Genomic DNA, 24,820 nt, shown 5'->3' with positions numbered 1-24,820 from the left:
GAATAAGGGAAAATGACTAACTGTGACTTAAGTGTGAGCTGGCTACGTCCCTGGAACGTGAGGGCAGAGCCAGCCTCAGGCTGCCTGACCAGAACTGAGAGAGACTGATAACTGCTAAAGCCATGATGAACAAATTCTACGTCTGCTTAAATACTGATTAAAGGAACCCGAGAATATTCTTACAGTTTATCACACACCTAGGCTTTACACCATACAGTATATGGCATGGAATTGTACTGGAGCTGTTCTGGGTGGGTTTTCTGTTTGTCATTTTGTGTAAAAAGCCTCCTTTTGTATCAATGAGTGGAGTCAGTGCTTCATCAGCTTTGGCTCCAGTGTGCACAAGTACTAAAGGAAATGCCTGCTTCACACACACCCGGATCATGTCTTCTCTGTTGGACACACAAAGTTCAAAATAATTCTATTTGGTCAGTAACAACTAGGATTTCTTATTAAACAAATCTTTTATTTATGAATTAACAATTCGTCCACACATTTGAGTTACAAGATTCTCAGCCTTAAATCATAAAAACAGCTCAAAACTAAGATGCCCAGCACCTCAACTGCATGAGTGACAGAAGTACAGCTCCTGATTACATTATAAGCAGCTCCTTTAATATACTGTCCAAGCACACACACTCCTCAGGGGCTGGCGGGGGTCAGTCAATGGACTGGACTCGCCTGGAGATTGCAGACTCTCCACTTCAGACTGAAAGCCTGTGTTCAACGTGAAGGTATGATATTTTATTAATCTATTTTTATTGTTGTTTATTTTTATTTTGCTTGCTATTGCTCTCTGTGCATCCAACCCTTCAGGTTGTCTTTGTGTAGACAGGGGTATTTTGATTTTTTTCTGTTCTGTGTTTCTAAGGTGTATTTCCACCTTGATGACTGAAGACTCTTCCTGGATCTGTTGCCTCAGTCCCTGATCCATCACAACACCAACACACCTGCTCTCACTGCATTCGGCATGTCTCCAGTATTTCATCCTTAAACTTCAACAATCCTAAACCCACAGCTGCTCCCCCCACTGTGCCCCCCACTGCTCCCCCCACTGTGCCCCCCACTGTTAGTCCTAATTTTGCTCCTATTGCAAATCCTATTGGTCCACCCGCTGCTGCTCCCGCTGCTGCTCCCGCTGCTGCTCCCACTGCTGCTGCTCCCAATGCTCCCGCTCCCACTGCTGCTCCTGCTGCTGCTGCTCCCACTGCTGCTGCTCCCACTCCCACTGCTGCTCCCGCTGCTGCTCCCGCTGCTGCTGTTCCCACTGCTGCTGCTCCCACTGCTGCTCCCGCTGCTGCTGCTCCCACTGCTGCTCCCGTTGCTGCTCCCACTGCTGCTCCTCCTAATATAATCAACCATTTCTTTATAAATTCATTATTTCTCTCTGCTTTATCTCTGGCTCTTCTCTCCTCCTGTCTCCAGATCTCTCTCTTCTTCTTCTCCAGCTCCTCTCCCCTGTATCTCCTCTCCAGCTCCCTCCCCTGTCTGCGGATCTCCTGCTCTCTCTCCCTCAGGATCCTCTCCTGCTCTTTCCTGATTGCAGCCTCAGCCTCTGGATACAGGTTATTGGTGAAACAGCCTCCTCCATTCCTCACCACCATCCTGTCTATCTTCTCCAGCAGCTCTGTCACCTGACTGCGGTTCTCTGGATTCATATTGTTAAACACATGATAACGACCCCCACAGTGACTGACAAACTGATTAAGATCAGCACTCTTACTGAGAAACACCTCAATACTCTGACTCCCCAGTCGATCCCCCTGTGTGAAGAGCACCATGGTGTAATGTGCTGCTCTCTCTCCAAAGGTCTTCTGGATCAGCTTCACTGTGTCCTTCTCCTCCTGTGTGAATCTGCCCAGCTGGAGGACCACCAGGAACACATGGGGTCCCGGGGAGGTCAGACAGATGGAGCTCAGGATCTCACGTAAAGTTTCCTTGTTAGAGAGGTGTGTGTCAAACAGGCCTGGAGTGTCGATCACAGCAACACTCCTCCCTGACACCTCTCCTGTCTCCTTCTCACACTGCTGTGTTACTGTGGAGGGAGAGAGCTCAGATCTGAACGCCTCTCTGCCCAGGATGGTGTTTCCTGCTGCACTCTTCCCCACTCCAGTCTTCCCCACCAGCAGGATCCTGATCTCTGTGGAATCTTCCTCTCCTGCTGAATAACAAGTAAACTGTGGTTATGTATTTGACTGACATGCCTCAGTCTTCATCTTTAGAACAGGAACACTGTGCAGGAAAAGAGTCTCTCACACTGTTCCTCAGTGTTTGATAATGATTGACTGATACAGCACAGAGCACTGCAGCAGGTCAGGACTGAGAACACAGAGCCCTACAGCAGGTCAGGACTGAGAGCACAGAGCACTGCAGCAGGTTAGCACTGAGAGCACAGAGCACTGCAGCAGGTCAGCACTGAGAGCACAGAGCACTGCGGCAGGTCAGGACTGAGAGCACAGAGCACTGCAGCAGGTCAGCACTGAGAGCACAGAGCACTGCAGCAGATCTAGACTGAGAGCACAGAGCACTGCAGCAGGTCAGCACTGAGAGCACAGAGCACTGCAGCAGATCTAGACTGAGAGCGCAGAGCCCTACAGCAGGTCAGTACTGAGAGCACAGAGCACTGCGGCAGGTCAGCACTGAGAGCACAGAGCCCTACAGCAGGTCAGGACTGAGAGCACAGAGCCCTACAGCAGGTCAGCACTGAGAGCACAGAGCACTGCAGCAGGTCAGCACTGAGAGCACAGAGCACTGCGGCAGGTCAGGACTGAGAGCACAGAGCACTGCAGCAGGTCAGCACTGAGAGCACAGAGCACTGCAGCAGATCTAGACTGAGAGCACAGAGCACTGCAGCAGGTCAGCACTGAGAGCACAGAGCACTGCAGCAGATCTAGACTGAGAGCGCAGAGCCCTACAGCAGGTCAGTACTGAGAGCACAGAGCACTGCGGCAGGTCAGCACTGAGAGCACAGAGCCCTACAGCAGGTCAGGACTGAGAGCACAGAGCCCTACAGCAGGTCAGGACTGAGAGCACAGAGCCCTACAGCAGGTCAGGACTGAGAGAACACAGTAGTACAGCAATGCAAACACCTTATCCTGTTCTAGTTAGACCTTTGAAGGTAAGTAAAGCTTTACTGTTATGCAAGTCCAGGGAAAACTGATGTGTAAGTGGTATTGGTGTAGGCGGCACTCTCTTCGCTCTGAAAAGTAATTTCTCCGGTGCCACAGTGCTGGTCCCTGGATCAGAGTGACCTTTTTCTAGGGGACATCCCCCTTTGTACAGTAGTAGGCGCGTCGGGTCCACCATACATAGTGGTTCAAAGAAATAAATACATTTCCTAATCTTCCCTCCGGTATTTAGTTTTTTATCGTGTTACTGTCGTGCCCTCGCCGGTTAAGATGAACAGAAAACAGCGACAGACGTCAGATCAAGAGATTCCGGAGAAAAACGATACAGGCTGGATACTGGACAGCTCGTTATGTGAATAAGCGAGGTTCCCAGGCGAAAAATAGGAGGGAGGCTGGCGAGCCAACGCAGAAAAAAATGGTTACAAAACGGGTAAAAAAAGTAGGTAGAAGAAAGGGAGAAAAACGGAAACAAAAAGGGGCGAATTAAAAATGAACAAGTCTAAAAACGAGAAAGTACAAGGGACAAATGGAACCGCTGTACCCCAGCGCAGGGAAGAAGAGCAGCAAAAGAAAAGCTTTAGTTTAGAGAGACGCCACCGCTCGCACGCAGGATTGAGACTCTTAACGATTTCTGCTCTAGCAACTGTGAGTTCACTGTTGTTTTATTTCCATGAAAAATAAACGAGAAATCCAGGACATTGATCTTTTACATCAGTACATTCTTCCCGCCAGACCTTTCAATCAGGTTTTTCGTTTTGTTCTTGTGCAGTAAATGCTCCTTTCTTTGACAATATAGAAAGCTGTCTCGCGAAGCAGGTTTAGTCAGGATTTTCTCACCGGGTTAGACTTTACGCGATAGCTGAGTTCATGTTAACTCTGTTTCACGAAGGTAAACTCAGGCTTAAGTTATTATTGCCGGTTGTTTGATGAAACCCCTGTTTGATGGTATTCACTAATGTATAGTTGGGAAATGTTACTGTATGTACTGTAAGCACACAAAACCTGTTCTAGTGCTAACACTTCTATCACTATTGCACGACACACCCGCTTTGCTGAAGCGCTCCGAGCCGCCAACACAGTGAAAAATGCCCCAGTCACAATCTCACTCCTGTGAACAGAGTTTCTTTCTATTTTTATTTTTTATTTTTGTTTCTATTCTATTTCTAGCTACGAAAAAAGCAGTACTAACGATGTGAAGTCTTGAGGGATCGTGAATGTAAAGTCTGCTGAACCAGCATCTTTCAATGTAAGCCGACAGGGTGCTACTCCCCGTCCTCTATCATTCAATTTTCCCTTTTCTGTTTAAACCCTGTGCACATCTCATTCACGTCTAAGGGTTTCGAGTTCAAGTCTCTTGTGTGCTGAGCGCCAGAGCTCTAATGGCTCTCCTGCCCTAACCCTCAAATATTCCACCTTCAACGACTCCTTCTGCACAGCTGCCGAGCTCTCTAGTTGATAACATTGCTCTTCAAATTTCTCAGCAGGTTTCTCAGATTCTCTGACCCCTTTCTCGCTCTATAGCCAACATCAACTCCCGGATGCTTAAACTTGAAAGCTCCTTCTCCTCAGCCCTTGAAATGCAGATGATGACTGATCTGACATGACTTTTGAATTTTCTCCATTTCATATTTGCTGACTTTCCAGGACCTAGTTTTAACAGTGCTGACCAAGAATGTCGGTGTATCTAGATGACTGTGGCTGTACAGTATTTCAGTAGTAAGGTCTGTGTTAGGAATGGCGGTGTATAACCTATGACCTATAACAGTGGTCAAACCAGGCCTGTCTGGACCATTTGATATGATTGAATACTGAGAATGGATTCCAGGCAGAACCCCCAGTGAATCAGAAGCCAAAGCAAAGGTCCCAGAGCTCCAGTCTGCATCTCCCAGGATGCAGCTGGGAGAGTCACCATGTCGTGGGCAGAAACACAGGGAGTGAGGAGTCAGGGGCCAGCACTGCACCAGTTCAGCACCAGTGATGGGGGAGTGGAGCTGTGTTGGGGTGTAATTCAGGTGTAAACAAGTATGATCTGTTTTGAATGTAAGACCTCTTTGAGGACTGAAGCCGAGGTCAATTACAGCTTATGGAGAACGTCTGGTTAACTAATCTGCATTGTTTTGGACAAAATCAAACATGAAATGCAAATTCAAGATATAAAATGAACGATACAGAAAGAAAAATACAAGAATTCAACCATATGAATCGAATAGATTGGGATTTCCACAATAATAGCCAGCAGGCCACATAGAAAATTATTGAGTTGATCCGGTTTAAGTTGTATTTGAACTTTTCTAGCTTGGTTTTTTTATTATGATTATATTATGGGGTATTTATATATCAGCTGTTACTGTTTACCAAGTTCAGGAGCTCTTGATATATAACTTTGACAAGTAACATTACTTAGTAATGTATGACGACTATTGTTTTGGTTTCTACTCCACTTACCATCAAGTAAGTTTAATGAGACGTCACCCAGTTCACTGCCACCAGCTGTGAAGACTATAAGAAGTAATGTGGTTCAGAGCAAATACAGCACAAGCAACTGTGGGGTCAGAACTGTCCCAGAATATAATGCAACAGTTTTGCCACTAAGAGACAGAGTCTGAACTATTTACTAGGTGTAGTCATTTTCTAAACAATTATTTTTTTTTAAATGACAACAAATATAAAAATATATTTAAATTTTAAAGTGAAAACGTATTTAGGTTAAAATATTTTTGAAACAATTCATGGAATGTCAGGGTGTTGAACAGTATTTATTCCTGCTCGTACGTGACTGATCAGTTCCCTGGCACTCGCTCGCGTTATAAAGACTGGTAGTGACAGAATCCTCATGCTATATCCAGTGTACATGGTGAAAACAGCAGAGCAGAACTGACTGTCTTCAAATGAAGGAAGAAACGGGCACATTCCTGTTCTGTAGGTAGTTATTTCTTAAGCAATTAAAAATAATCCTATCTCCTTTAGTGTAGTCATGTTTTTTTGCACTTTCCTAACTCTTGCATTGGGAAGATGCCCTCAGTAATTTGTGTGCTTGACAGAAATAGACTATTAGTCTCTTTGCCTAATTTGTAATCTTAGAAATAACGGCAAGACCGACTCACCCAGTAGAGGAGTTCTATCACTCATGACTGCAGGGTGTCGACGTGCTCAGGGTGTCAGTGTGCTGCTGCTGCCTGTGTCTCAACACTGTGGAGAGTTACCACCTCTCTGTCTTATACCTGAACCTCTGAGAGCCCTGAACACACCCCCTGGCGCACCGAGGCCAATGGAAACAGACTAAACAGACTCACCAAGGCGTGTGTAACGTCTGCTCATGTCTCCAGCTCTTGTGCTGATCAGTCAGAGTGCTGCTGCTGCCTGTGTCTGTGTGTCTGTTTCAGCTGTGTGGGACTGTCCTTCTGCTCTCACACCCTGAACCAGCGATAAACACACCCTCTGACACAGCCGCAGTGTTCAGCAGTGTCTCCTGGACTCACACAGCAGCAGTTACACTGTGAAGGTGTACGAATTGAAGAAAACCTGCTTCAGCTCTCTTGTACAGTGTATTCATCTTAATCTAGAATACAATCTCACACTCCAGGCACAGGTACAGAAGTTCTAGAGTTCTTCAGAGAACAGTTGTAAAAAGATGGTCTTCTTAACAGTGAAAATAGTTTGTTTTTAATTTTCTTTGCTGTTCCCTTTGCCTTAGTTTGTATCATCTATAAAGCACCCTAGTTTATTGATGACGCCAGAAACTAGATTATTGATATAAATCAGGAAGACTGCAAGTACAGATTCCTCCACTAACTATTGTATATCACCCAGATTAAAAGTTCCTCCCCTTATTGCTGCTCTGTTTTTAACCTATTTATAAAAGCTTAAATTTCTGTATCTTTCGTCTTCAACACCTATTGTCATTAAGTCATTAAACTAAAAGAAATACAACAAGAGGCCTTCTCTTCGAGCTCCCTAGGGCACGGTTATCTCTTGCTTTTCTCCGATTTTTATCTCCTAGCCTGGTTCTCGTTCTCGTTTGTACTTCCGTGTTCTGACCTACTCGCCTGCTTCCTGGATTCGATTTTGCCTAGTGTTTTTTGGATTGTTGCTTCCTGCTTGTCTCTCTGTGTGCCGACCTACTCACCTGCCTCCTGGTTTTCGTTCTTGCCTAGCGTATCTGCTTAGTGTCTTTCTCTTGTCTTGAGTCCTGCATAGGATCCTATTGCCCTAGCAGCCCTACTCTTACAGTAAGCTCTGTTAGGACCACTGCTCTGTTGTTGCTTGTTTGACTAACCGATTAAACCTGCCTTTTTGTAAGGCCATGACATGCAACCAGAAAGAATAAGACGGTTAATGTCCAGAACACACAGCACTGTACTAATCTGCACTGCTCAGGACAACAGAAAACAGCTCAGGAATCGTCAGTTATCTGCAGGGACCCAAGAAGGGTTTCAGATTGAAACTGCAGTAGTGGGTATGGTGGCGGTATAAAGGGATTATCATCACCACAGTTTCTCAGTTAGCTGGGAGGATGAAAGCGTCTTGTTTTATTTGAAGAGCTGATGAAAACACAGACGGGGTGATCTGTTAGCTCTTGAAATTCAGTACATGTAAAGCAGCCTGTATACTGGTTGTGAAGCTGATAAGCTGAGCTCACATGGTCAGGAAGAGAACAAACAAGAAACCACAGCACTCACGTCAGGTGAAGAACAAGCTCTGCAGCTGGTCTGCCTTCCTGTCTCTGCTGGTGCTGAAAGGTGAGTGCTATCATGAGTGGAAACTAGTTTGAAGACACTGGCCGTTGTGATAAAATCTGTAACCAACATGTTGATCTCCTTTTTCTTTGCATGAAAGAATGAAAGTATTAAAAATTCTCTTGTGAAAAAGGTTGTAAAGAAATGAAGTATATTTGAGAAATGTCAGTGCTTTATATCCACTAATAGACCAACAATATGGATCCTTTATAGGTATTTGTCCTCTGACACTCTCACTGTCCACACTGTCCTGTGTGAGACTGACACACTCACTGTCCACACTGTCCTGTGTGAGACTGACACTCCCACTTCTGTTATAAGCTCCATTTAGGATTAATCTTTCCTTGAGAAGATAAGGAAAGCTGGACTTTCCCCTGAGCTACAAAGCCTCTTTCAAGTGTGAAGATCTGGAGAAGTGATCTGCAGTGCACACCCCGAGTTCCTCTCTGAGTGTTGCTCAGTCCCTGTCCTGTGCAGGATCTGTTTGCAGGAACAGAAGCCCCAAATCTGTAGGTCTGTCCTTCTCATTTTTTAAGCGGTTTTGTCTAATTCAGGGTCATGGGGGAGCTGGACCTCTCCCAGAGAGCAATGGGCACAAGGCAGGGTGCACCCTGGACAGGACTCCTGTCCACCACAGGACACACCAGCCAGTTTCCCCAGAAGCGAATTGAACCCAGGGAATTAGTGCTATGAGGCAGAAAAGCAAATCTGTGTGACACCATGCTGCCACAACTTGAACAAATCCAGGAAAACAAACATGTGGAAGAGCTTGGAGCTCTTTTCATTAGCATCAGCTAAGCATTTTATTGGAATAGAAATTAGGGGCCGAAAAGCTTCCATAATCTTTACTTCTGCTGGGAGATTGTGTGACCTTCCTGTGAGACAGGGAACACAATACCCCAAAAACATGAGAAAGCAAAAGGTTTTGTTGAAAAAACAACTCACTTCTAGTTTTTGTGTAGTTAAAGCTTCTCATTTCACAAGCTGTAGTGCAGTATGTATTTTTCAGAGAGTACTATACTCCTGCTGTGAGTGAGTCTGATACAGTGTCACTCCTGCTGTGAGTGAGTCTGATACAGTGTCACTCCTGCTGTGAGCGTGTCTGAGATTATTGACAGATACAGTACAGCAACTTAACTAAGTACAAATGCAGTAAAAAGAAGAGTGATCCTCACTGTGCCGTAAGGAGTTCCTGTCAATGTACAATCTACAGTTGACATATAGCCAGCAATACAGAGAGAACATCTCTTCACCACCAGTGTAGACCTATACAGCCTCGAACTAGAACACAGCAATGTGTACATAAGTGGATGTGTTTTTCTTACAGTAATCTCAGTTATGTTACTCATATCTCATGATAATGCTTCACAGCATATTTGTTCTGACTTAGTAAAGAATTGCTTAAATTATATATTCCTTGTTTCTATAAAGCCCCCAGCTACTAAAGAAATGTTAAACTAAATATGATTGTAACTTCACCTGAAACAACGTGTGGCCTCTGTAGAAATTCAGTTTTGGTTCCAGCCCTGCCGACAGTCTGCCTGGGCGCGCCTGTCAGTCTCACCCTTGTGAGCGACAGCAGGGTGAACTGGATTTCTGCTAAGTCACACGATCACAAAGCACCTGGGCTGCTGGTCTTCCCCCATGTGCTGCTGAGATGATGTGGGAATCACAACACCATTATCTGATGTGTACAGTAATCCTACTTGTGCAATATTATGATTTAGATGACCTTGTCTGTCTCAAAGTATCCTTGATATATTGAGGTCAGAATGTCCCCCAAAGAGCACTGTCCCAGATGTACAGTACCTGTGCTTGGGTCTTTGTCAAAGAGATAAACTCAAACATGAGTGATGGATGAGGATCAGGAGAATAGTTGTGTAAAGTCGTTACAATCTGACACTTTTCTTCTGTCTCCTCAGGCACTTTTCCGTCTCAACTCAACCTGCAGTCTGAGATAAACACACCTGTATAAACCTGTAACTTTCATGCCGTGTGTTTGATTGATGTGGTTTGAATACTAAATGCATTCTTATCTTACTCGGTATTGTAAAACAAGTGATTTTTAAAATGTGCTGAACTTCCATTGGTCTTCGGGTTGCTGCTGTTTTAGAACAGACTTTTTTACTAATATACTGATGGAAAAAAGAAACAACACTCATCGTTGAACTGAAATTTCAACCTTCATTGCTGAAATAACAATAAACACATGAGAATAATAGGAAAACAAAACGGTACAACAACAAAAACAAGCACAACTGTGAACATGAACAACAGTCGTCTTGCAGTCCTTCAGTGTCTTGTGTGGCCGCCTCTTGCAGTCTCCACACCTCTGGCACATACAGCCAATGAGCCTCTGTGTCAGGAAACAGTTCTTTCTGGTCCCTATTTGGACGGCACGATCCGAAAGGTGAAGAAACAATAGGGAAAAAATCATGCAGGAGTCGGTCAGGAGACAGGGGGGCGTGTCCAAGGTGAGCAGGTGTCCAGGGGAAGTGAGTCCGGGGCGAACAATCCAAGCATAAATCCAAAAGGGGAATCCAAAACGGGAGGCGAAGTCCAAGACCAGGGTATCCATCCAAAGAAACTAAAAAACAGAACCGGGTTGGGACCGGCGGGACAGGGAATCGGGAACAGGAAACTAAAACCATAACGGAGCCAGATGCAGCAAGACCCCGGGCTCTCACGAAACGGGATTCAATGAGAAGCCCCGAGCAATCGCCTGCGTCTGGCTTTAAAGGTGGAACTAAAGAGGGGCTGGAATAAGAAACAGGTGTGGGGAATGGGACAGAACGAGGAAGGGCTGGAGCGCCCTTAAGAGGAGGAGTAACGACCGGGACACTCTGAACCTGCACTTGTGGTATGGTATCCCATTCCCATCCCATCCCATTTTAAAGGTGACCTGATCAGGCAGTGTTCCTCCTGGACCTCATTGGGTAAATCAGTTCCCAGTTCTCTGGGAATCAGTATTTATAGTTATAACTTGCCTTTAGTGCTTAGACAAATACATTGTTCCCCATTATGACCTCATAAAAAGGCTTCCATAGGAGACAATGTCCAGAAACAGACAAATAAAGCCCCAGCATCTCAATACAGCAGTTTATAGCTCCTTTGAATGATAAAGAATGTGTGAGATTAGTTTTGTAACAAAACATCTCACTGTGACAACAAGAGTTAACACAGTGCAGTTCTTTGTTTAGGAAGTCCAGCATTGCATTCAAACGAACTAGAAAAGTTTCAATTGAGAAGAGGCCAACTGATTTAGGTTTAGCAGGTCGTCCCAGCATCTCATTCAGTTGTTTCTGGAAATTAAAAAAAAACAGGGTATCAGCTAAAAGAGCTTGGCTGTGCAGGTTGTTCCAGATTCCCAACTCTCTTAGAGTAGGTGGTCTCAGTTTTAAATGTTCTTTCACATAGTTTCCTCTTGTGCTGTCACGTATGTCGGAAAGGACGAACCGCGGAATGGCTGGAGAGCGATAAAGACCCTATGCGCAGCGGCGAGACGGGGGTTAGCCCAGGCTCAGCTGTTCAGGAAATGCCGTAATGAAACCTAAGCCCTCAGGCCAAGGACAGGAGTGACCTGGTGCTACAGTAGGTGGGTCTCAGGACATCCGAACCTCAATGCTGAGTGAGGAGCAGAGCAGAAGCAGGAAATAAATAGGCTACACAACAAGACACACCAGAAAGACATGAATAATCACAGGAACTAGGAACAGAAGGAACGTAGAGAGCCCTCTAGGTGTACTGGGCGTGACATGTACTCTGTTTTTTTTATTTTTTAACTAATTATCATTGCAAAAATATACATTCTGTTCAATTCATACTGCCTGCGATTTGGCAGAGGTTCAGGTCAAAATTTAATCTTTCAGGTGGGGAGCTGCGTCAGCATGCGTAGGCTGCAAAGGAACAAGTAATAGGTTTATTCCCTGCTGAAAAGAGATGAAAGAGAACACAACGTTTCGGCCGTGGAGCCTTCTTCAGGTGTGAGAGAGACAGGGCAGTAGGCAAAGGTAAAGTAGCAGGAGAACAAAGGCTGGGAGAGAGGAGGAGTGAGAGGCGGGAGCAGGGGCCAGACAGAGAGGCCAGTCAAGAGGTGTGAAGTCAGGACAGGTGTAGAGAGGTGTGAAATGAAACCTACAATGAATAGAGAGAATGTAAAAGAACAGTAGTCTGTCGTTAAGAGAAGGGGGAATGTGTGATCCTAGCTGCAGAATAATTTTGGTTACGTGCAAAATTTAATCTTGCACGTCTGCCTCTCTGGGCATAAAAGCTCCCTGGCTGCACGCAGCATGTTTCGAGCACTCCACATCTTGCTTCATCACTTTGTTGCTAGGATCTTACCTTCATTGCATTCATCCAAGACCAGAGTAGCTTTACTGTCTCTTCAGCCTCTTCCCCACTGAAGACAAGTGGGTCTGCTCTCACCATGCCTTCCATGTTTTGCTTTCAGATCTCCTGACGTCAGCAAGCCTTCCAGAAACTCCAAATACCCATTTACATATTTCCACCCCTCTCCTTCGCTCTCACTTTCTTTCTAATCCCACTTGCTCTTCTCTCTCTCTTTCCTCCTTTTTCTCCTTTTATGGTCAAGCATCCAGCCCACTGCATAGATAGCCCCAGCTAAAATCTCTTTCATCTCTTCTCTTTCCAATTCCTCTTTTCTCTTTACACCACAGGAGCCCCTAATCACTGCCTCTCCCTCTGTCCTTCAGGTGTGAGCACATGGCATCAGCCTGCACTGGTTCTGAGCTTTCTTATTCACTGCTCACGCTGTCCCTAGTGCTCGTGTCTAGGCAGCTACAACAATGGGTTCCACACCCATCCCTCATGGTTGTGCTTAATGCACAGGGGTAGCAGCTCATCTGTGTAGATGTCAGAAATCCAAAGGTTTGTGCAATGGTGTGACAACAACAGCCTCATTCTGAATGTTAAAACAGTTTCTGATCCCAGAGCAGTTGGTGATCACTCACAAGCAGTAATCCACAACGAATTTATCACTCAGGTCGACTCATATAAGTACCCAGGTGTACACAGAGACAGTCACCTGTGCTGGACTACTCATGATGAGAGTGTTTGCTCCAAAGATCAGCAGCGCTTATATTTCTTGGGAAGACTAAGAGTGTTTGGGGTTCGACAGAAAGTAATGCTGCTCTTTCACCGTGCTGTAATCGAGAGCATTATCAGATACGGTATTACAGTGGGGTTTGGTCATCTATCAGTTCATTTAAAATCACAAATTACCCGCCTCATCCAGATGGATTTGAAGGTCATGGGAGTGAAACAGCACCCCTCCCTGCAGACAGTCTTTGAAAAATCCCTAATCATACAGGCAGGAAAAATTATATCAGATCCTTCCCACATCCTCAACTCTGAATATCAACTTCTTCCTTCTGGCAAACGTTTTAGGGCTCCCAAATGTGAGTCAAACAGATACAAACAATCCTGTCTTCCACTCTCCAACACAATTTTGACTCTTACAACCCACTTCAGTGCAATATGTTTTTGTGATGTTAAAAAAGTTACTGTTGCTATGTGTTATACTGTACATGTGCAATAGAGTGATGTGCAATGTTCTTTATTTTTTGTAATTGTATAATGTGCAATGTTTTTCTTCTTTTTTTCCATTATATTCTATCTAAATGTACAGGAGTGCTGGGTGTCCATAAAAAAATTCCCACAGGGGACAATAAAATCTTATCATCAATTCCATTTAGCAAACGTCAGCTATTTTCTGCTTCTGTATCAGGCTGCTCTTCTGGATCATTAGAGTGTTTTCCACTGAAACTACGGTCCTGCTACTGATTCTAGATGTTAGTGCTGCCATGTGTTCACTGCCTGTTCCATCACCCACTTTAAATATGCACCTTTATTCTACACTACACGTGTTCTGCCCACTTCTGGTGAAACCGCTGCCAAACCAACAAGCTCTTAGCTCTGTTCAAAGTCTGTCTGGATGATTTTCAGAGGATGTGACAGCCCTGCAAAATAAAGCCAAAGTACTAAGCATAGTAGCTCTTTATATTTGCCAGCTTGTTTTGTCTTTATTAAAACTTTGACCAAACAACTGAAATGGTGTTATTGAACAGAAGTTCTAGTGTAAGACCGATTCTAATATTGGACTTGTTATTCCCTGCTCATAAAATATCTCTGGCAGGATACAACTAAATGTATTTTTCTACCACCCCTCTCTCCTCCTAACATCACTGTTGCAAAGTTGTCTTCGTGGTTCAGTACTTGTTTGTGAGGGGGTCTGATGGTGCAGACACTTTAGTGGTCTCTCTCTCCTCTCCTGCCCACCTCTCCTGCCCACCTGGCAGAAGTGTTCCCTGCTCAAGTATGTTTTAAATGTTGTCCTATAAAGTAAGGAAGCTTATTAGAGCCACAGAGGGAAAAGCTTATATGTGTGTATATGTGAGTGACATACTGTATACACAGTCAAAAGATGCAATATACAATTTTATTGATAAAATAAAAGTGCAAAATATCCAATCCAAGAGTGATATATGAATCAATCTACCAAGATACAAATGGTTGACCAATGACTCAGTGGTTACAAAGGTACTAGTAATAGCACAGGGGTCATCATCAAGATTGATTATTAATCTTGAAATGAATCACTCAATTTCATTTCCATTCACAGGCCTGAAAGATGTTCATTTGCTTCCCTAATTAAGCATGATCAAAGACTTGCGTGGAATAATCTAAATTCTTCAGTGCCACAATGTGGACTCAGAATTTGTACTCATTGAAGTGAGATGCTTAGCCACTCACATCCAGATGAGATCTCATCTGGGAGGGTTCGAAACGCCAAGTTCAATGTGTATTGTTTGGGGGATCAGTCGAAATTACACTTGGGAGCTCGTCGCAAAAGTTTCTCTTGTTGCAGTGGAGACCTCGGGCGGACCTTTTCGGATGGTTTCCTCAGTCTAAGTTTTCGGCGAAGTTTGTTGCAGTTGCAGTTCAGACAGCGGTGGCCCCAGTCACGTGATTCTTTCTGTGGTCAAGCTGGCAGGAGTTAAGAGAGCCATTGACGTCACTGCGCCAAGAGTGACATCATGACCCAGTCACAGATGGGGTCGAGTCCAGGGCTCTCTCCCTCCTGGGAAGGTAGAGTAGGAGGCAGTAAACTAAAGAGGGTTAAGAGAACATCAAATAGTTCATGTACTTGTGTATCATCAGTTATATTTCTCGCTGATGTTGCATGTTCTGTATGTCTTAATAGGAAGCTGAGAGGAGAACATAAGGATACAAGCATGAGTCTCCTTCTGTGTCCCGCCGGCCTGTCACTGAATGCAACACGATTTCTTCTTGTCTGTTGGGAGTACTAATGCATCTTTAAACACAATCATGCCAGTTACTGCTCCCAGAGCGGCCCCTACTCCTGCCCCTATGGGACCTGCAAACATTCCTACTGCTGCTCCTGCTGCTGCTCCTGTGGTCAGGGGCACCATGGTCTTCAGAACCAGCTTAAATTTTTCCATAGAGACATTTTCAGCTACATCTCTGGCCATGGACGTGTGCTTGTGCACCACTCTCCTCCTGATTTGCTTTTTGATTTCCTGCACTTTTTCTTCTGCCTCCTCCTCCAGGTCTTTGATCTTCTTCTCTGTCGCTGTAGCGTCCAGATTTTGTTTAATTATTTCTTCCTCCTTCTTCTTCCTGTAGGCTGTAATTTCTTCGATTTGTTTCGTGGTCTCTCCTTCTATCTCTGTCTCCATCACCTCTCTCCTCTCCTCCATCAGCCTCTCTTGCTCTCTCCGTATCAGCTCCTCTGCCCTCTGGTACATCTCGCTGGTGTAGAAGCTGCCCTGGTTCTGTGCAACCATTCTCCTGATTTTCTCCATGAGCTCGGTGACCTGTCTGGGGTCGCCGCTGACGTTGTTGAAGGCGTGGTATCTGTCGCCACATTTCTCCATCAGCTGCTTCATCGCTCTCCCAGACTGCTGAAGACACGCCTCGATCTGGCCGCCTCTCAGTTCATCTGTGTGAGTGAACAGGATCATGATGTAATCTGCAGCTCCAGCCCCGAACGTCTGCTGGATCAGGCTGATGATGGTGTTGATGGTGTTGACCTCCTCCTCTGTGTAGCGTCCGAACCGCATCACCAGCAGGAAGGTGTGGGGCCCGGGAGAGGTCAGGAGTATACTGCGCACAATCTCACGCTTCACCTGCTCTTCAGTGAGCGCAGTGTCGCACAAGCCAGGGGTGTCAATCACAGACACGCCCGCTCCCTGGGCTTTCTCGCAATGCCTGGTCACGGACTCGAATGTGCTTCTGGACGTGAACGCCTCTCGGCCCAGGATGGTGTTTCCTGTCGCGCTCTTTCCTGACCCCGTCTTCCCCACCAGCACGATCCTCATTTCTTCTTTGTTCACTGAGTTTGCAGCGCCCTCTTGGACTGAAAAACACACAAAGCATTAATCATGAGGAACAGCAACACCCAGTAAGAAGGAGCGATCAGGAAAGTTAATTGTTTTTTGAGAAAATGCCTCTGCCTTGACCTGAATCCAGAAACCTCTCTTCTCTTCCCCCTGTTAATTAACCGTGCTTCTTCTACAGCACTGCTGCCTCACTGCACAGCGCACCCTGAACATCAATCGCACTACTGCACATGGACAGAAGATTCACCATGATGGTGCATTCCACATGTCTCCTGCTTGTACTATACAGGTGGGGTCTGTAGAGTGTAGAATATCTTGTGCAACATACGTACTCCTTTTCAAATGATAAATCAATAAAATGAAATTTACCATATATTACCGATGCGGTGAGATCTTAAATAACATGAAAATACCTCTTTAATTGGTTTCTTACCTGTATTCTGTGTTTTCCTTTCACTCTGATTCACAATCCTCCTCTGGCTGCTGTAGAATCCTCCTCCATTCTGTCTCACCATGTTGTCAGTGGCCATCCTGTCTATGAGATTCAGCAGCTCTCTGACCTGGGCGCGGTCACTCCTGCTCTTGTTGTTGAAGAGGTGACACCTGCCCCCGCACTGCTGGACCAGCAGCTGGAGGTCTCTGTTCCCCCGGACAAACTCCTCCAGGCTCTGCTGCTCCAGGTCGTCTCCCCGGGTGAACAGAACCACGGTGAACCTCAGAGCCTCCTCTCCAAACAGCTCCCGGACCCTGTCTGCCGCCCTCCTGTCCTTGTCTGAGAACGGCCCCCCCTTCAACACCAGGAGCAGTGCGTGGGGGCCGGGATCACTCAGGGAGAGGCAGCGGTCCCTGAGGAACAGAGTCTCCTCCGGGGAGAGCCGAGTGTCCAGCAGTCCAGGCGTGTCCACCACAGTGACGCGCCTCCCCTTGATCTTCACCGATCCGCTCTGGCAGTGCCGCGTCGTGCCGGAGGCACTGGTGCGAGACGGGAACTCCTCTGCTCCCAGGATGGTGTTCCCTGTGGCACTCTTCCCCACTCCGGTCTGTCCCAGCAGGACGAGCCGCAGCTCCAGAGGGAAAGTGAGACCTGTGACACGGAATCACAACATCTGTTCATCTGCCTCTGCTCTCCTGTCTGTCCTCCAAGCCCGTCTACACTCTAGGGGTGACAGGGCTTCTCCTGCTGCGCCCCAGCACTCTGGAACTCTGTCCCCAAGGGTATCAGAGAGTCACCTTCCCTGAGTGCATTTAAATCTAAACTCTTTTCAAATCTAGATTCTCCTCTTTTCAGAAAGACGTTTACCTAATTAGTGTCTGTGTCTGATCCATTTTCTAATGACCATGAGTCTTCCACTGCACTGCTAACTGCTTGTGTTTTTTATATATGCTCATTGTGTAATTTACTTTTCATATAACTGTTTTTTACACCTATTGTAAAACACTTTAAGATACTACTTTTAAAAGAAGTATTTAAAATAAAGTTCAACAATAATCATTTCCTGAAAAGTAACATCAGGACATAGGAATACAATTTTTATTGCATCTTTTAGAGCACTAGTTTCAATGTGTGCACAATTATAGAGCACCTGACTCACTCAACAGCAGCACCCACAGCAGAGACTTGAACCCACAACCCACCAGTTATGAATCCAGAAGCTTACCCACTGTTCTGTGCTGCTAACCCACCATGTGCGTGAGAAACCATCGCATGTTATCAGAGTCAGAATCAATGAGCAGTCTGGAGAACCTGTCAGATATCTATCTATCAGTATCTATGGAGAGGTGAAACAAAAGTGAAAGTAGATAACTCCAGTCTCTTGTTATGAGCATTTAGCTGGGAATATCTCATATTGTCTGCAACACAAAGCCCTGTAGCCTATTCTTTTCTGTTACCATGTCATTGTCAGCATGAGGTGTGCCAGACCAGGGCATTGGAAAAAGATTCTATTTATACAGCTGTTGCTCTGTGACTGTGACTGCAGTGGGGTCGCGTATCATCAGCGTGACTCACCCTGAGCCCAGGTCCCTTCAGTCACAGCGTCCATCTCTCTGCACTGCAAGCACACTGCTGTCACACACGGATGTACGCCGAAAGTCAACAACAGGCAGCTTCCTGCTGGGAGAAAATGGTCAGGCTAGTTTTTCAACATGCAAAAGTTCCATGACGTGTGAACCTCGCTGTGGGTATCAGTTGTTAGGTGGGGCTGAAGAGGCTACTTTGACAGGTTATCATTGGTTTGAATAGGTCTAACAACAGAAATACATCTTGTGGTTTTAATAGAGAGGGTGAAATTGACTTTTCATCACATTTTAGAAGCTAAAAACAGAACAAGGGTTTGAGAAAGAAAGTTTTTGCAAAAGAAAAAAACACAGAAATGATCCTTACAAAATGCAACAGGAGTGGTTCATAGCCCTGTGAAAGGATTTCCTGGACTTTACTGTCATTTTCAGTTTTAAAGTGGACCAGAGTGCCCCTGGGGGCTTGAGCTTGGGACTGAGAAAAGCCTTGTGCTTCTGGTCTGCTGTGCCTTCCAGTGATATTCACACCTCCAAAAAAAGCCATTGGATAGCAGAATGAGGCACAGCTTGGACAATGCATCTTGCTTAAAACAGTTCTAAGGGTGTAATAGTGTAGTCGTAGCAGCATTCCACTGAGCAAAGGTGTGTTAGACATGAACGATTAATTGAATTCATGAATTCAAGAAACCAAGAGAGCCACATTTAGTCACACCTCTAAATAAACCCAGCAAGATCAAATCGGTAATAACATTCTGCTCTTTAGATGTAAAATGGAAGCCCAAGCTATCCAAAGGCTTAATGAGTTCACAGTAAAGGAGTAATTTATGGATTTATGGGCAGGTGCCATCAGCAGGATTATGTGTGAAGGGGTAATATGTCCTTCCAGGGACTCAGAGTACTTGTGGAGGAATATATTTACAAGTTCTGCTAAATTGATTGGATTCCTTTGGGGCTGGTGTGAAATAAACGGATTTATGTCTATCCTGTATTGTTTTATTGGCATGTAATGTAATGTTTACTTCTACTGTTTCTATGTTTTGTAAGTGTCTGTGTAAAACATACAGAAGCTGCTTTAATACAAGACAGGTTCCGAGAGATCAGACAGGAAAGCACGATCATATACTGCAGGACAGGTAAGATACAGAAGACATTCAGTAGTACCCTTGTCATGATGGATAAAGTCAGAGAGCTCACCAAAGACTGCAAGCAAAAGACCACTGATCTCCACAAGTTCAAGGACTGCTAGAAAAATTATTTTCTAAATCCACGCAGACTAGCATCTTATTTCCTTATAGGTGATCCTCTAGTTTAGTTCTAATTATTGTTTCCATAACCTTACATGTAATAGAATTAAGACTTATTGATCTATACTGCAATTGATTCTTTTGGGAATGGGTAATACATTCGACAGTCAAGGAACTGAGTCAATGGTGGCTAAATAAAGCATCTCTTACTTCCTCAAGTACGATTGGTAGGATAGCATGAGGTCCTGGGGGTTAACTATCACTGCCTCTTCCAGGCTGATCCTGTTTAACACAGAACACTGTCCTTCCTCTGGCTGGGTCACGTTGTTGACTTCTTCCTTCTCCACCTGAGCGACGTGCTCTTTTAGTACCTCAGCCATTGCCCTCTCCTCATCTAGAGGTCTGCCTTTCTATTCCTGAATCCAAACAAGTGAAGGTGAGCTCCTGGCAGAAGTGACAACATTCCCACTGTGGAGCACCTTCAGGTGTGGGGAAGAGGACTCCACAGCTTGAACGTTGTGTCTCTTTCCTTTCAGGAAGGAAACACATGCTGACACAGCTCTTTGTCCTGGATATACTCTATTTTCCTACATTCATTTCTTGCTGAAGTACACAAACAGCTTTTTATTCTTTATTTGAAACCATCATTCAGTATTCTTTTCAACTTCTCCCTTGGGCTTTCTAACATCGTTTTACTTACAATTGCAAGTCATTACACTCCTTTTCTTTAACTGGATCCTGGAAAAGTCCATAATTATTTTGTAAAGTGCTCGATTTTCCCTTATTTTGGCCCCCTTTTGTTTGTTAACCCATTTTTAAACTTGCAGTTCCCTCACTCTTGTGAGGGATCTATCCTGTACTTCAAATATTTTCCCCACCTATTCTGCATCTGTCCCATGTCTTTCTGCTACTCTTAGACTTCCTCAGTTTTTGGCCTGAAAACTGAAAGTTAAAGCACTTTGCACAGCTATTCATCAAGACAATGGTCAGTTGTTCACCAATAGCTTCAATTTAATCCATCTAATTCAGTTGCAACACATCAAGGTCCTGGCTTTGAAATAATTCCTGGGACTTCTGTTACACTGGATACCAGCAAGTAAAAGGAAATAAACGGACTCTATGCAGGTGGCCAGATAACAAGGAAGCCGGTAACAGGGTGATCAGAAATCGTAGTCAAAAGAGAAAGCAAAGATGTCCAAAAGCCAGAAAAAGCAATAGTCATCAATATCCAGAACAAGCTCCAGGAGTCAAGCCAAAGGTCCACAAACAAGGAAGCAGACCCAAGAAGAGTCTAATATTAAACTCACAAAGTACAACCCAATACTGAGCAAGGAGGAAACAGACAGCTGGGTTTAAATAGGCATGGTGATGGGTTAATGAGGTCTGCTTAACCCACGCCTCCCCGGAGCAGATGAAGTAGGCCGTAACCGTGTAGGTGCCCTCTGGTGGCTGGACGCCAGTACTGTAACAACTCCTGTATGAAATTATCTTCACCCAGATTCTAAAGGGTTCTGAGGAGAAGGGTCAGTTAGAAAACTAAGCACAGAGAGCTACATGTTTTGTTACAGAGATCTGCTGCACCTACAAACCACAGTCATGGAAACAAGTGGGAGGAAAAGACTCAAGAACACTGTAATGATATTAAAAAGGATTTATTCAAATACAAAAAAAATAAATTAAATTCAAAATAACTTTACAATACAAACAATAAATATTGTTGAGTTTTACGTTCTAATTTAAAAGCAATCGAAGACTTGGTCTTCTCGAATAATCATAGGAACAGCATTTTATTACAGCTGATATTAAAAATGCCTGCATGAGGAATTCATTATCATACATTGATTGAAATTATCTGATTATTGATGATTAATCAATATTAGTACTACATAATTACAAGAAATCTCATCACATGAAGTCCCAGCATGCTTCATACAACTTCCAGGTCAAAGATGACATCATCACGGCTGTTCTTGACCAGGGTCATGTTCCCTTCCACCAGTATGTCCAAGTGCAAGGTAGTCACCATGTTTTTTTTCAAACTTGACATTTTCCAACATAGAGTGTCATAGTAGGTGTCAAAAATGTCAGATGTTCATTACTCGTTCCTCTTCAAACTTGCTTGTATTCTTTTCTGAACACCATATTGGTACTAGTCTCTGACAGATGACTAAAATGAACTTCATGTACTTTGCCCTTAAAACAGCCCATATGGCCACAATCGAGTAAAGACAAGTTTGCCACTCACGACTTGGAATGTAACTGCATGCTGTCTCAATGCAGGACATCATAAATGATTCCACATCAGAAGCCGGTGACATGTTTTGGAATACTTTCAAGACAAAGCACACAGTAGCCCAGGATCCTTTCTTCCAAGTATTCCAGAGGGCTCTCCTTTTTGACACAGAACTCCGCGTGTTGGATGACGTCTGTCCCATTTCAACATCCTCCCTGTTCTGGCTGGGGGTTCCAGGGTCTCCACAGTCCAGACCAGAGCTTGCTCTTTCATCTCTTTCTTTCAGTGCTCTTGCTTGCATTCTTTCATGAATATAACATATAGTTAGTACTAGTCCCTGGCAGATGACAAAAATCAACTTCATGTGCTTTGCCCTTAAGACAGCCCATACGGCCACAATCAATAAACCACAAGCCTGCCACGCACGACTTGGAATGTAAATGCATGCTGTCTCAATGCAGGACATCGTAAATGATTCCACATCAGAATCCGGTGACATGTTTTGAAATACATTCAAGACAAAGCACACAGTAGTCCACAATCTTTCCTTCCAAGTATTCCAGAGGGCTCTCCTTTTTGACACAGAACTCTGTGTGTTGGATGACGTCTGTCCCATTTCAACATCCTCCCTGCTCTGGCTGGGGGTTCCAGGGTCTCCACAGTTCAGACCAGAGCTTGCTCTTTCATCTCTGACACCAGTTCCCTGGATCGAAGCCCGGGTTTCATCAGCTATCACAAAATGACTGAGGGGAACTGAAAAAGACACAAATTACAGTAATTGTAGGAGGAAATGCAACATGTCAAAAGTTAAGAGCACTTTCAAGACCTTCAAATTCAAAACCAAATTTTTGTATTCGTTCGTCTCCCGGGAGCAAACCAGTGCAGCAACAGTGCAGTTTAAATACAGGACATCAAAGTACGATCAGGCTCATTTGCACGGGGAAAACCAGGGGGAACATTTTGATTCCAAATAGCCAATTTTCATGTCCTTGGGAGGACACTTCGGCACCTACATTAAGCCCAGTCAAAAGCAAACAAGAACACGCAGACTCCACATAGATGGTACTAAAGGTCAGAATCCAGATTCTACTGCGCTAATTGCATCATTACCACATCACCATACTACTAAACTTTTAAAAATTGAAAAAAATCAAAGTCTGTGCGGGTGGCATAATGATCACGTGGGTTTCCTCTCACAGGTCCAAGGCATACTGGTGCGTTAAATAGCTTCTGGCAAAGCTGGCCTGGTGTGAGTGTGTGTGTGTGTGTGTCTGTGTGTCCTGTGATGGACTGGTGTCCTGCCCAGTGTGTGTGAGTGTGTGTCTATGTGTCCTGTGATGGACTGGTGTCCTGCCCAGGGTGTGTGAGTGTGTGTCTGTGTGTCCTGTGATGGACTGGTGTCCTGCCCAGGGTGTGTGAGTGTGTGTGTCTGTGTGTCCTGTGATGGACTGGTGTCCTGTCCAGTGTGTGTGAGTGTGTGTGTCTGTGTGTCCTGTGATGGACTGTTGTCCTGCCCAGGGTGTGTGAGTGTGTGTCTGTGTGTCCTGTGATGGACTGGTGTCCTGCCCAGGGTGTGTGAGTGTGTGTGTCTGTGTGTCCTGTGATGGACTGGTGTCCTGCCCACGGTGTGTGAGTGTGTGTCTGTGTGTCCTGTGATGGACTGGTGTCCTGCCCAGGGTGTGTGAGTGTGTGTGTCTGTGTGTCCTGTGATGGACTGTTGTCCTGCCCAGTGTGTGTGAGTGTGTCTGTCTGTGTGTCCTGTGATGGACTGGTGTCCTGCCCAGGGTGTGTGAGTGTGTGTCTATGTGTCCTGTGATGGACTGGTGTCCTGCCCAGGGTGTGTGAGTGTGTGTCTATGTGTCCTGTGATGGACTGGTGTCCTGCCCAGGGTGTGTGAGTGTGTGTGTCTGTGTGTCCTGTGATGGACTGGTGTCCTGCCCAGGGTGTGTGAGTGTGTGTGTCTGTGTGTCCTGTGATGGACTGGTGTCCTGTCCAGGGTGTGTGAGTGTGTGTGTCTGTGTGTCCTGTGATGGACTGGTGTCCTGCCCAGGGTGTGTGAGTGTGTGTGTCTGTGTGTCCTGTGATGGACTGGTGTCCTGTCCAGGGTGTACCCTCCCATGCACCCCTTGCTTGCTAGAATTGCCTGTACAGTACCTCCTCTTTGACCTTGTATTGTATTAGTTAGAAAATGGTTGGGATGATCAAAATGGTGATCAAAATCTGAGAAGTTTAAGAACTTCAAAACATTAATTTTCACTCAGTTAAAATTATTAATATTTTATTCAGAGGGGACTACACTATCCCTAATGTATTCTTTAAAATTATCTATCATATAGATGTTCAGGCATTTAATGTCACATTTATCTAACTATAATTTTTTTCAGGTGGGGAGCTACGTCAGCATGCGTTGGCTGCAAAGGAACAAGTAATAGGTTTATTCCCAGCTGAGAAGAGAAGAAAGAAAACACAACGTTTCGGCCATGGAGCCTTCTCCAGGTGTTCTGAACTTCAACAAAAGCATACTAACTAATTTTAGCACTATTGTTGTCTTTAGACTCGGAAACTTTGGGATGACCGGGTCACAGTCAGCAGGGAGATTTAAGCTGTAGTGACAGTCTACAGTCAGCAAAAACCCCCGGTTAACTTTTCCTAAGTCTAACAAAAATAACCTACATCAAAACCTAATTCCCTCTTTGGAGCACTAACTGCATGTACAAACCTTACGATCACAATAAATGCTTAGGACAGTTTACTCACTTCTTCCAAAAAACTCATAAAAAACCCCAGAGCAAAGCAAGACTAACAGTCTTACAAGCCTTTACACACAAACCCACCACACTGGCCTGCAGTTTTAAAACCCATAGAGAGCTGCCAGTTAGTTTCTGACAGCTCATTAAACAGGAAGTGGGCTGTCAGTGACCCCTTTACCTCTCTGGAAATGTAATCCTCTGATTTGCCAAACTACCTTTCTTTAAAGAGACTGTGTAGACACAGAAATATCATTTTGCACCGAAGCCACATCAATACATTGCAAAGGAAGAGGCAATGGTCCATTCCATACTGAAAGGTAAAGAAAATACAC

General features: G+C 44.9%; 1 protein-coding gene across 1 annotated transcript; it reads right to left on the bottom strand.

Annotated features, from left to right (window-relative positions):
• Positions 1-956: 956 nt before the first annotated feature.
• On the bottom strand, positions 957-18,301 carry LOC102686840 (GTPase IMAP family member 8-like). Its single transcript, XM_069196286.1, has 6 exons — positions 18,254-18,301; positions 16,679-17,329; positions 15,152-16,262; positions 6,422-6,471; positions 5,574-5,618; positions 957-2,161 (listed from the first exon to the last, which is right to left on the bottom strand). Exons 1-6 carry the CDS (start codon positions 18,285-18,287, stop codon positions 957-959), a joined length of 3,096 nt encoding a protein of 1,031 aa, XP_069052387.1. The 5' UTR covers positions 18,288-18,301.
• Between the last annotated feature and the right edge of the window lie 6,519 nt (positions 18,302-24,820).

The sequence above is a fragment of the Lepisosteus oculatus genome, chromosome 12 (assembly GCF_040954835.1).
Source record: "Lepisosteus oculatus isolate fLepOcu1 chromosome 12, fLepOcu1.hap2, whole genome shotgun sequence".
In the NCBI taxonomy this organism is placed as follows: Eukaryota; Metazoa; Chordata; class Actinopteri; order Semionotiformes; family Lepisosteidae; genus Lepisosteus; species Lepisosteus oculatus.
This window is presented reverse-complemented; position numbering and strand designations above follow the sequence as displayed.